We start from the raw sequence: 12151 nt of genomic DNA, 5'->3' as shown, positions 1-12151 counted from the left end.
TTTTGCTTATATCAATATATATATGGGAGGGGTTCTACGGACATATCTTATCTTAACACGTAAACAAAATTGTTAGGGCATTTATAAGTTTTGGATTAAGCTAATCTTTTCCGAACTATTCTAAACATTGTCACAGATAATAAAAAAAAATACAAAATTTCTAAACTTGCTAAATATAGTATCAAAAATGGTGAAAATGAATGGTCTACAATTAGCCAAATTTTGTAAATTGTTAACTACATTTGGCAAGTTTGGATTTTTTTAATTATTTGTGGCAATGTTTAGAATAGTTAGGAGATCATATCTACAAAAAATTAATATAATCAAAAACTTATAAATGCCCTAACAATTTTGAGTTTGTTTAAGTGTTAAGATACAATATGTTCCTAGAACCTCTCTCTATATATATCAATTCTTAATGCACCTATATAATATTATTGCTCCATATAAAAGTGTTTGGTAGTTGGGATGAAAGGAAAGAGTTGCACAGATATTAGTGCACACCCAGACTGAGCATTTGGTGTATTCTCGAATTTACTATTTTGTCTAGTGACAAAGACCAGGTAGGTGATCGAGCACCATAGCCTTACGGAGCTTGAAGATCGATCTCACCACTGGAGGATAATAATCACAAAAAGGAGCAATAATACATCTTTTACGGTTGTTGAAAAATAGCAAAATGAGACCCATCCCTATCTAAATTTAAAAAGCAGTGTCGTAGCACAAATCCAAATTCGGTGGTAGAGTTACTCTTCTGACAATGAAAAAGAAGATTGTGAAGGTGGATGAAGAAAAGGACTTGGAGGCATATCCAACTCTTCAATGTTTCCTTCTAACATCTCTACCACCTTAGTCATAGAAGGCCGATCTGCTGGGTGTGTTTGTATGCACCAAAGTGCCACTACAATCATCTTTTTGGTCGTTTCCTCAAACATCTCACAGGATCCTTCTATAGTGAAGTCTGGTTTAAGATGATTATATACCCACTGCGGAAAATATATCTCACTCATGTTCTCCACTTTTGCGTTAATGTTCTTTCTTCCTCCAATCATTTCAAACACCATCATTCCATAACTATAAACATCCGACTTGTGAGACACCCCGCCAAAGTTTCTGCAGTAAACTTCAGGTGCAATGTAACCTATAGTTCCTCGAGCTCCAACCATGGACACGACACTGACATCTCTTGTTGGACAGAGTTTGGCCATCCCAAAGTCAGAGATTTTTGGGCAGAAGTCTTCGTCAAGAAGGATATTGTGAGGTTTTATGTCAAAATGTAAAATGCGTGTGTTACAACCACGATGCAGGTACTCCAAACCTCTGGCAATGCCAAGTGCTATTAGGTATAGCTTTTCCGATCCCAAAGGAGGCGTTAAGCTTGATTCCTTCTCTTTGTAAATAGACATTTCAAGTGATCCATTCGGCATGAACTCATACACAAGAGCTCTTTTGGCTCTCTCGGTACAAAAACCGAGAAGATTGACCACATTGACATGGTTAGTCCTGCCAATGGTAGCAACTTCATTGACAAAATCTTCTCCATTACCCTTTGACTCATTCAATACCTTAACTGCCACTAAACGACCATCACAAAGTTGTCCTTTGAACACGCAGCCATATCCTCCTTTGCCTAATGTATCTCTAAAGGAATTGGTCATTTTCTTGATTTCTGAATACTTGTACCTTTGTAGACCAAGACATCCATAGTTCTCCAAGAACACTTCCACATTTGTTGTAGTCTCCTTTTTATTCCACCAACGAGAGACAAATGAGAAAATTATCTTCCTGTAAAGTACCAATAAGATTGTAAGAACTACTCCAACTCCAAAGGGTACACCTGTAAACAAAGAGATAGCTTTTAAATTAAAAAACTGCAAATGTTTTTATAAAGAGCTGATACATGATATATAGTATATAGTAAGCTCACCAATACCAATTATCTGGACTGCTATTATTAAGGGTAAGCCTGCAATGCAAACATGTGGTTATCGTTAGCACATGGCATGACCATAGTCACAAGCTCATTTTATTGAATCGCACAATAATTTTGTTGTTCTTTTTTCTCTTAGAATTCCGAGTGCATTACAAGCTCTATCTCCATTCCTAATACCAACGATATTTGAACTGTCATCTGAAAATGATTTTTCATACTAAATTTGCATTAGAATCACTTATAAACAATATGGATAATTACTTAAAAGAATGAATAACTTGTTTGATAATAGTGTAGAATTAAGAAAAGATGATTAACAGACTACTATAATCAAAGTAATAGAAATACACACTTATGGATTGAGGATGAATTTTGCTCCTGACAAAGTGCTAACAGTTCTTCAAGCATTGTCTAATCAGGATAAAACAATCAGACACTCAAAATTGTAGCACTACAAGTTCTGAGTCCTAGTGAACCTTTTAATGCTTTGCTTGTTTTTTACAACCTTTTATTCTATTAATTGCGTTCCGGGCAGAAAATACACAAAAAACCATTTGACAGGAAAAAGTAATCAGGAAGCGAGCTATGGTGTATTCATAAACTATCTGGTGCTTGGTAATGAGTTTCCATCAAATCAAATGTATCTATATTTTTTTTTTTTCAATTTGTCCGTTTTAAAATAATATAGTGTAAGTATGGAACGAAGGACCATTCTCTTCTATATAAAATTCAATCACTCTATTTGTTATCGGCAAAAAAAACAAAAAAAAAACAAAAAAAAAACAATCACTCTACTCGACAGTTGAGAACTTGAGTCAATAATATATTTAGTAGAACGAATGCCAAAACACACTATCCAGAATGAAGGAACAAAAATAATTGGAACAACATTATATGCTGTATACACAGAAGTTGTTAAAATCGGGATTATTCATTTATTTGTAAGGATTAGAAATTAGAAATTAGAAACATACCTCCATCAAAACTAGGATAGTAGATGCAAGTACGAAAACTTGTACTATTAAACTGGCACCTCCTTCCTGAATTCTCGCAGTCCTGACATTCATTAGTAGGCGCAGACCAGTTGAGCTTAAACCCTAGTTTTAATTCCTGTGTTAAGTTTGGTGCCGCGTAACTAAACGTTGCCACTACACTCTCCGAACAGGTTTTGTACCCGACAAATCCTATTGGAATGTTACCTTCAGTGAAAGCATAAGAACGTTCATTTGTGGTGTTGTCTAGACAAGGAATAAGCTGCTCGACATTTTGGGTATTGTTGGTGCAATTGTAGAAGACAATAGCACTGGTATATTCACCGAAGTAGCGCAAGTACGGTGTGGATTGTAACGAGAAATTTCTTCGTGGTTGAGGACAATCTTGGTCTACTATATCCACGTCCACTATTGTTAATAACTTCTGATCGTAATCTATCTCTCGCACAAGATAGTGGTGGTTGGAGATATTAATGACCGGACGGGAGTCTAAACATTTTATCACTAATCCTGGATATCCAGTATCATTGAAAGTCAACCCGTGATAGATAAACCCGTCATTTCTCACAATCTGGTCACCTGTATTAAGTCGAAACGGGTATCGAACATATAAATCGGATGTACAATTCTCGGAAGTGACTAGAAGAATTCCATTGAGGCCGATGAGAATTAGGACGAAAGTGAGGAACTGAAGCAATTGAAACATTATGACAACTCCAATCTCACACACACATACTATACTTCTGATCTGTTTACAACTCTTGAGCAGGTCAGTGGAACAACAGGGACAAGATTTTTAATAATAGAGCTCATCTCCATAGACGACTTCATCAAGTCTTCTGCCATTCAAATCCACATAATGTGTGGTCATAATTGTTTTAGGTCCACCTGACTTTGCACCTACAGGATGAGACCAAGTTGTATTGAGTCTACAATTCTAAGTTGAATTGAGTCTACAAGTTGTGTACAATTCTAAGTTGTATTGAGTCTGCTTTTCTTGAGAGTTACTTTCAGTTTGCTCTTATCTAAAAAGAATAATAAGTCGTTCAGTTGTGGATTTTAGGAATTTGTATTGACTTGATTTCACCCTAAACGACAAGATAAGCAATTTTAATGAGGTTGTCTACCCCGAAAATGTACTCATAGGGATAGGGATGAGGTCTCCGACCGTTAGATATTTGGATTGGATGTGTGATCCAACGGTTTAGAAATACAACATCATCTCATCTTCTCTCTCATTCTTGTTGTTCTTGATTTTCATACCATTGGATCATGCATTCAACAGTCTGCGGACCCTCATCCCTAAGAATATCCCTAAGGATATCCTCGGGGTAGCTGGAGCCAATTTTAATTATGCGATGATTCACAAAGATTCAACCCAATTACAGTTTCACCATTTGCATGTAACCATTGTCAATTGTCAAACACAATGAATCCAAGTTCACAACAGCTCAGTATCACCTTTACAACTAAGTGGCTAACACCTACACAGGATTGTATTCTTTCAACATGAATTTCTTTCAACATGAATCGGTTACAAAAGGGTACAATACTACAATGTGTTGTATGCAGATAAAAGAAAACAATAGAAGACAAAGGACGAATAGCGGTAATAACCAAGTAGCGGATTAAGTCATCGTAAGGAAAGATTTAAGCCCTTCCGATAGTGCGAGAAAGCGCGGCGAACAAAGCGTCTCTTCCTCGAGGATTCAATGGTTAATAGCGGTCTAACTTTGCACTAGAATAGACTACCCTCAGAGCAATGAATATAACTCTCTACCCGGGGAAGAAGAGAAGAGAAGAAGACAAGCAAAGAAAAAGACTTATCCGTTTTCGTGTAGGTAAAGAAGGGAGTATACGACTTCAACTTCTGTTTATTTGGTTCTATAGTGGTGGCGGCAAAGATGCACGCCGCCGGTCGATATAGAGGTAGTAGTAAAGACACAAGTTCTATCTCTGCGTCCTCTCTCTCTCTGCGTTACGTGATTAATCCCTCTAATGAACTTCGGTGTGTTTATATAGAGGTATGATCGAATCATAGATGGAGAAGGACACCTCTCTAATTCGGGTTTCACAAAACCAAATCAAAGTAGAACTCTAGCTTAGTAAAACTTTTGCAAAAGCAAAACAAGTTTAGGCAATTGATAATCCACTACCCACTAGTCAAACGTTTCAAGCCCATGACGACTCATTTCGGTTGGTGTGGCTTTGGGTGAGTCCTCCCTCCTAACACAAAAGCCTTTGTACCCTAAGGGCACGCCCTTATGCTAGAGGTTCACCTCAAATACCTCACTTGCTAGTGGTGGTTCATCAATGTGGGACTAAACAACACACAAGTATTTGAAATACACATGAAGATTCCAACCACAATGTTCCTTCTTTCCTTTTATATTCTGAGGCTGAATGCCAATCCAGTTATGAAGGTTTAAGTTGTACACCTGAAGCTTGTTGGAGAGTAATTGAATGGTGTGATTGATTCTATATATCGAATTCGCTTTCCGGAATCTTGATTTTGTGCTTACGTGACTTCATTCCCGTCTATTTCTTTGGATGATTTGAATCGGTGTGAGATTAGCACGACAAATTTGGACAAGTAGTATGTGAAGCTAACCAAGCATCAATACATTCGGGATGAAAGACATGATCACATTTGGTAACAATCTAAAGCGTTTCATCATCTTGAATTCATTTAAACAAACTGCACACTCGAGAGCACCTTTGCCGATTTTTAGACCTTTCACTACTGAGTACATGAATGTTGGAAACTTTTCAATTACAGAAGGTTCGAGTCCTCCGTTGCCCGTCTCGATCGTCCTCCATTTCCTGTCGTTGTACTAACTGGTGGGTGTACTAGCTATTGGTCTAGGCCAGATTACTTGCTTTGAAGCTAAATGCATAGCAATTGTGCTTGCAGCTGAGAAGGCAGTAGAGGTGAATTGTACAAGGCTATGGACTGCTGTTACAGCCTTTAATGGAGCTTCAATACCATGTGTTCTTAAGGCTAGATGGATACAAGCAAATTGACAACTACAGTGTTGAAAGTCATTTAAGGACCTACTATAGACTCAAATGAGATCACTTGTAGTAGTAGTATTGTCTCAAATGAGATCACTTCTACTCATTTTTAAGTCTGACTACCAGTTTGATTTACCAATTTTATTAGTTTGGGGATAAAATTGTTGCTGATCGAATTTGTTCCAATCAAATCGGATTTCTCTTATTAGAAAATGCTATTAGTGCAGACTGCAGCCATCAGGAATGCTCTATCTTGCTGGATGACTTTCAAACCATGTTTACCATCCTGATTAACTAGTGATTATGTAGTTTTTATTCATGCATCAATTCAAGAAGTTGTGCTTGTTACTTCCATTGGTAATTCCTTTAGCTTCAGAACTAACATATGTCAGAACTAAAATATTTGTCAGACTACTACTCTATTGTTCTGATATATGTCAGAACTAAAATATTTGTCAGACTACCAATGTCTTCTACCAAAATGGTGTCTGCCAATATCATACTTGATCAGAAGTTCCATTTCACATTCAATCTGAACGGTCTTACCATGAGATAAATTACACAAAAGAATTTTCAAAACTAAAATTACAGAAGTTCAGAACTAAAATTTGCCAGACCACCCCTAATAGGAAAGATGTTTGCTTCTTAGCAACTGAGGGCAAAACTGCTGCAGGCCTTGTGATTTGAGGTCTGAAGATGTTTGCTTCTATTAGCAACAGCAGGTGGAGCTGAACTGCTGCAAACCTGAAAATCACGCGCAGACAACAAAATAGTTATCTTCTAAAAAAATACCAAAATGCATGTATACCAAAACATACACACAAAAATCAATTATATGTTTTCTACATATGTTTGAATCATCGACCACTGAACTGGGACCAACCCGTACAACAAAAACAAGTAAGAACTATTCTTCGTTCATATTAATTAACAAAAAAGTCTAGAAAGCAAAGTCTGGTGAGTCAGGTGTTAGAATAGTTGTATGAACACAGCAACTAAAGTAGAACAGAAGGAACAGTAGCAATGAAGAAACAAGGGCAAGAATGATGGCGGGAATAACCAAAGTGAGCGGGTAGCTGTCCTTAAGGAAAAGATTTAAGCCTTCCAATGGTGCGAGAGAAGGCAGCAGTGGCGTCTTCCTCACCGAGGATTCAATGGTTAACAATGACTGACTTTGCACTAGAACGGACTACCCTCTAGAGCGACAATATAACTCTCTCTAGCTGGTGACAAGAAGAAAGAAAGAAAAAGACTGGTTTGAGTTATTCTGTTTCTCGAGTTGAGTTCGATCAAGTCTTTTTCTCTCTATGGACTCTGATCCTATTTATAGAGGTTAGGAGGAAGAGAGACCAACTCTAATAGAACTTTGAAACTTGCTTTGCTCAAGAAAAAGGCAAAACAAGTTTAAAGGCTATTGGTCAAACCACTACCCCACAACAATAAAGCCCAAGCCCCGGTCCCGAACCCACCCGATGTGGTGGATAACCAATGTGGGACTATCTACTATGCACTAAAAGTGGCGAGAACACCATTTGTTCATCTCCTCCACTTTGCACACACACACTAGTATTTAGAAATACACAAGATTCCAACAATCCCCACTATTTCAAAATACTAATAGTCCCCACTATTTTGGAATAGGATATTACAAAAGAAATAGGTTAACGAAATGCCGGAGAGAATCGAAAAACAATGCATAAGATAATTGGTGCTTTACGGGAACTGAACCGGTCATAGGGTAACATATCTTATATAACACGTGAAAGTGGTGGATTAAAAATCTTTGAACCAACATTCCCTTGTAGTAAAATAGAGGACATGCACCCACATTGCTCTTTCATTATATGCCCATTTGCGGTGTTTGCGCTTTTTGGCCTCATACTTTTTTTTGTTCCATGAATGCTCTTCAGAGTACTTGCACGAATACTCATAAGAACCGACCCAGTTCTACATTCATGTAGGTGGATATCCATCAAGTGTACATTGCAGTTAAAATACACTATCTCATTATAAAAAAATGGACTATGGATTCCAATAAGAGTAAAATAACTCATCCTTTCTCATTGCAATTCAAGTTATACTAAGTATACAAAAAATGCTATCTAGTCATAGGGTGGGACGTCACAAAGAAAGACAATATGTGTTAATCTCTCTTTGTTTAGATGATTTAATATCATGAGTGCTAGCATTGAGAATGTGTATGAGACAGAGAAATTCCTATTTGAAACACATAATAGACCGTCATTGAAAACGATAGTTCATTATGTTGTTAAACTCATTTTCATGCGCTATATTAGGTTGTCAAGATGTTGGCGTTTGAATATGGTTGAAAATACAATGATACCTTAAACCGGGCCAGGCCGGATGGTATAGGGAATTTCGGCACCTCTGAGAATTGAATGGACCGGTGAATATAGGAATTAAAACTCATGTTGGTCTCATTATATTGTTATAGCACTTAGTAGAAATATTTTTCATTGAAAAGTATGGGTATTATGATAGTAAGCATAATGTTAACACCTTTTTGTGGCATATATCCATCTTATGAAAAATAATTTCCTTGTGTTTTCTCATACTAAATATGTCAATATCATTGGTAGCCAATTGTACTTGATGGATAATGAGACATGACATTGCCTACATTAATGGCATACTAAAGGTGATAACCCATTTGTGTCCTTATAAGGAACTTTGATGTATATTGTCGATTATCCAAGTAATATAGCGAGCCATTGATTAAGGGTGATATTTAGTAGATTTCCATCATTGTTAGAAGGGTAAAATATTATAAAACTGGATCCAGGTAATGTTTATGTGTTTACCTTTGGTGGAAATTGAGTGTCTTGGATATCATCCAAGCTAATCGCTTTAGAAAAGGCATGTGATGATCTTGCCGAGTGGGTTAGCAACCTCTTGGCAAATCTTCCCATTGGCTCTAACTTGACCTCGATGTGTATATGCTTTGCATTGTCTCATTGCAATAGCTAAGACATGTTATCTTATGTCTGATGGGAAAAGAATACATGTAAGGTGAGATATAACTTAATCAAGCATTTGCTAGAGATTATGTTAGGTTGGACTTAGTTTGGCCACATGTCTAACCGCACCACTTCTTTGGAGGCAAGTGGTTTATCGTCGAGGGGATGGGACTTTTGCCTTAGATAGAGGGCGACATGACGGCAACCCCTTTATGTGATTGGAGATCCCATGAATTAGGTTCAAAGGAAAAAACAAGTCACACTTTTAAATTAAGCTCCGGTATGCTATTGTCTTTCCTTAAGATTGTTAGAATAGTTGTATGAACACAAAGAACTAAAGTAGAAGCGAAGACAAATAGCAATGAAGAAACAAGGACGCCGATGATGGCGGGAATAACCAAGGCGGAGTAGGGCATCCTTAAGGAAAGATTTTCGCCCCTTCCAATGGTGCGAGAGAAAGGCAACGATTGGCGTCTTCCTCCACAGATTCAATGGTTAGCAATGACTGACTTTTTGCTTTAGAACGGACTACCCTCTGTAGCGACAATATAACTCTCTAGCAGCCGGTGAAGAAGAGAAGAAAAAAAGACTGGTTTGAGTTTTTTACGTTTTCTCACGAGTTGAGTTTCGATCAAGTCTTTTCTCTCTATGGACTCACCGATCCTATTTATAGAGGTTAGGAGGAAGAGAGACCAACTCCTAATAGAACAATTTGAAACTTCTTTGCTTCAAGAAAAAAGGCAAAACAAGTTTTAGGCTATTGGTCAAACCACTACCCACAACAAGAAGCCCAAGCCCGGGCCGAACCCTACCCGATGTGGTGGATAACCAATGTGGGACTATCTACTATGCACTAAAGTGGCGAGAACACCATTTGTTCATCTCCTCCACTTTGCACACACACACTAGTATTTAGAAATACACAAGAGATTCCAACATCAGGTGCTGGAAGTCATTATCATGTTTTACAGAAAAAGGTATGGAGCCAAAGAATGTCATACCACCAAATTTTCTACACATTCACAAAAATAATGAGGCTTCCAGACAATAACAGCCATAACCATATAAGTTTAACCAACAGAAGTGGCAACCAAGCAAACAAATGGAAGCCCGGTCAAACACTAGTACAAAGTGTGAAAAAGGCTAATCCGGATAAACTTTAAACAGAAAGGCACACACACTCAATTATAGGAATTACAAAAAATCACACTAAGGCAAGATCTACAGCAAGGTGAAATGTGAAGCCCCAGAACTGACCTTCTTGAGCATACTGAAGGGCCTCCAATCGTTTTCCAGAAACAATAAGATCTTGTACCTCAGCAGCAGTTGCCTGTCAAATGCATTACGCTATCAGACACAAAAAGTTTAGCTGCAAACTGAAGCAAGTTAGCCATCAAGTAATCACCTACCAGCAGTTGTGCCTCGGAAGGCACATTTTGCAAGCAACGAGGAATGGCACCATAACCACTCAATTTAGCAAGTTTTTTAGCGCTACAAGGTATCGATCAATAATCGTTTGTTATACTATTTTTTGTTGGTTTTTGGATTTTTTTTTTTTTTTCTCTTCAAAGAATAAATTTTTTCGAATTATCAATGTAGAATTTGAGATATATTTCCTAATTCTATCAATTAAGCGACATCATTCCTCGTATAATGGGAGCATGCATTTTTCTGACTAACTATAGATGTATGAGTTTCTAGGGATTTACAGACAATGAGGACATTGATTACTGTTGGTTAGTAATATAAATATGCCACCACATTGCATACTAATAAAAAGCAAGCAATCAATTTCATTCAATGCACTAGCCGTTCTTGTGAATTTTTGGTGTGGCTAGAACAATTAGACTAATGTCTGGTAAGCTAGTTTAGATGCATGAACCCCTTATATCATTTTTTTTTTTTTGTAGTCCAATTGGAAAAATCACAATAGTATAATAGGAGATTAGTGTGATATCATAGTTCTTATCGTCTTATGTTAAAGCAGTATGTCTGCCATATTGTTTTCTGTTTCACTTTGCTGTAAGAATGTCCTCAACTTTATTCAACTTTATTCTGGTCTGAGTTATAAGAACTGTATAGTCAACTTCTTGTATTATGCTACCTCAACTTTATTAGTTACTTCCTTGCGTTGTCATATATTATCTCGTTTTACTTTCGTTTATTGTGAATTATGTTATATCATGTCGATATCGCATACATTTTCATGTTAGTTAATATTATATTTGTTAATCTTAATATTTTATTCATGCTTAATCTTAAAACAGTTTATAATACATTCTATTAATCATGGTATAAATCCTTGGTAGTATTAGTCACCGTTTATGTCCGCGATGAGTTCACATTTGTTCTAGTACAAAAGGGATTTATCGGCGATGTTATGTGTTTGGTGGCATTCTGTGCATTTTCTGTTGGGAACCTGCTTTCATGGTCTGAAGGTTAGTTGTAGATAATCTAGTGCAGTTTCATACCCAATTGACCTTGTACTAATCCAAGTTATACAAAAAGTTACGACTGTTTTAGTACAGAGAGGTCAGCCAGAATTTTTTGGCGAAGTTCTGTGTTTACAGTTAGGTTAAGTAAATTTCTAAGTCGGATTCAAGATTTTGAGTGTGAACAAACATTGTAGAGCTTGGAGTGTAGTTTCTGACCCATTTGGATTTGTGTCAATCCAACTTATATATGTTTTGACTATATATATGTTGAACTGATTGATGAGTATTTTCCTTTACAATACGATGCCCGTTTGATTATTATTTTAAAATTGTGGCATGGCATGTAATTATAAAAGTGTTATGAAGTATCTTTTGTTTTTGTGAATATGACTAACAAGTTTAACGAAAAAAAAAAGAATATGACTAACAAGTTGTGTATATTGTTTTATGTCGGCAGGCAAACCCGAAAAGGAAAACCTATAAACGTAAGCCAATACCTAGGTTGTTGAAGTGGGTTGAAGTGCTCGGAGACTATATTGCTTGTGGTAACATGCTCGAAGACTATACTCCCCAGTTTTATTTTCCTTTCCACAGTTTACCAAACAGACACCATTTTGAAACTGTTTCCATTCCATTCCTTTCCATAGTGGATCACTCTTTTTATTTCCTTTCCTTTCCATTAGTAAAATTTTAACAAACACACCCTTAGAACATTGATTCTCCCCAACATTGCAATTCTAAGGTTTGTTTTATGTTTTTCTTGTAATAAAATAAAGATTTAACTGTCAATTCCTTAGA

The 12151-nt window shown here is 36.8% G+C and overlaps 1 protein-coding gene and 2 long non-coding RNA genes across 3 annotated transcripts; 1 reads left to right on the top strand and 2 right to left on the bottom strand.

Moving 5' to 3' along the window:
• Positions 1-574: 574 nt before the first annotated feature.
• On the bottom strand, positions 575-3776 carry LOC147500623 (rust resistance kinase Lr10-like). Its single transcript, XM_086562230.1, has 3 exons — positions 2908-3776; positions 1928-1966; positions 575-1837 (listed from the first exon to the last, which is right to left on the bottom strand). The coding sequence occupies exons 1-3, from the start codon at positions 3629-3631 to the stop codon at positions 747-749; spliced, it is 1854 nt and encodes a 617-aa protein (XP_086418356.1). The 5' UTR covers positions 3632-3776; the 3' UTR covers positions 575-746.
• A 2667-nt stretch (positions 3777-6443) lies between these two features.
• On the bottom strand, positions 6444-10252 carry LOC147500622 (uncharacterized). The gene is made up of 2 exons (XR_015194723.1): positions 10176-10252; positions 6444-6684 (listed from the first exon to the last, which is right to left on the bottom strand). It is a non-coding gene; the product is annotated as an uncharacterized LOC147500622 (long non-coding RNA).
• On the top strand, positions 6681-12143 carry LOC147500621 (uncharacterized). The gene is made up of 3 exons (XR_015194722.1): positions 6681-6906; positions 9861-10416; positions 11811-12143. It is a non-coding gene; the product is annotated as an uncharacterized LOC147500621 (long non-coding RNA).
• The last annotated feature ends 8 nt before the right edge of the window (positions 12144-12151 follow it).

Source organism: Coptis chinensis, chromosome 5, assembly GCF_015680905.1.
Source record: "Coptis chinensis isolate HL-2020 chromosome 5, ASM1568090v1, whole genome shotgun sequence".
NCBI classification, from domain to species: domain Eukaryota; kingdom Viridiplantae; phylum Streptophyta; class Magnoliopsida; order Ranunculales; family Ranunculaceae; genus Coptis; species Coptis chinensis.
Note: the sequence above shows the minus strand (reverse complement) of the source record. Positions and strands in the feature narration are given on the sequence as shown.

Coding starts and splice junctions, on each gene's coding strand:
- LOC147500623 (XM_086562230.1), bottom strand. CDS start 3,631: ATGTTTCAATTGCTTCAGTTCCTCACTTTCGTCCTAATTCTCATCGGC. Junction 1,967..2,907: donor CTATCCTAGTTTTGATGGAG/GTATGTTTCTAA, acceptor TTTGCATTGCAG/GCTTACCCTTAATAATAGCA. Junction 1,838..1,927: donor AGTCCAGATAATTGGTATTG/GTGAGCTTACTA, acceptor CTTTGTTTACAG/GTGTACCCTTTGGAGTTGGA.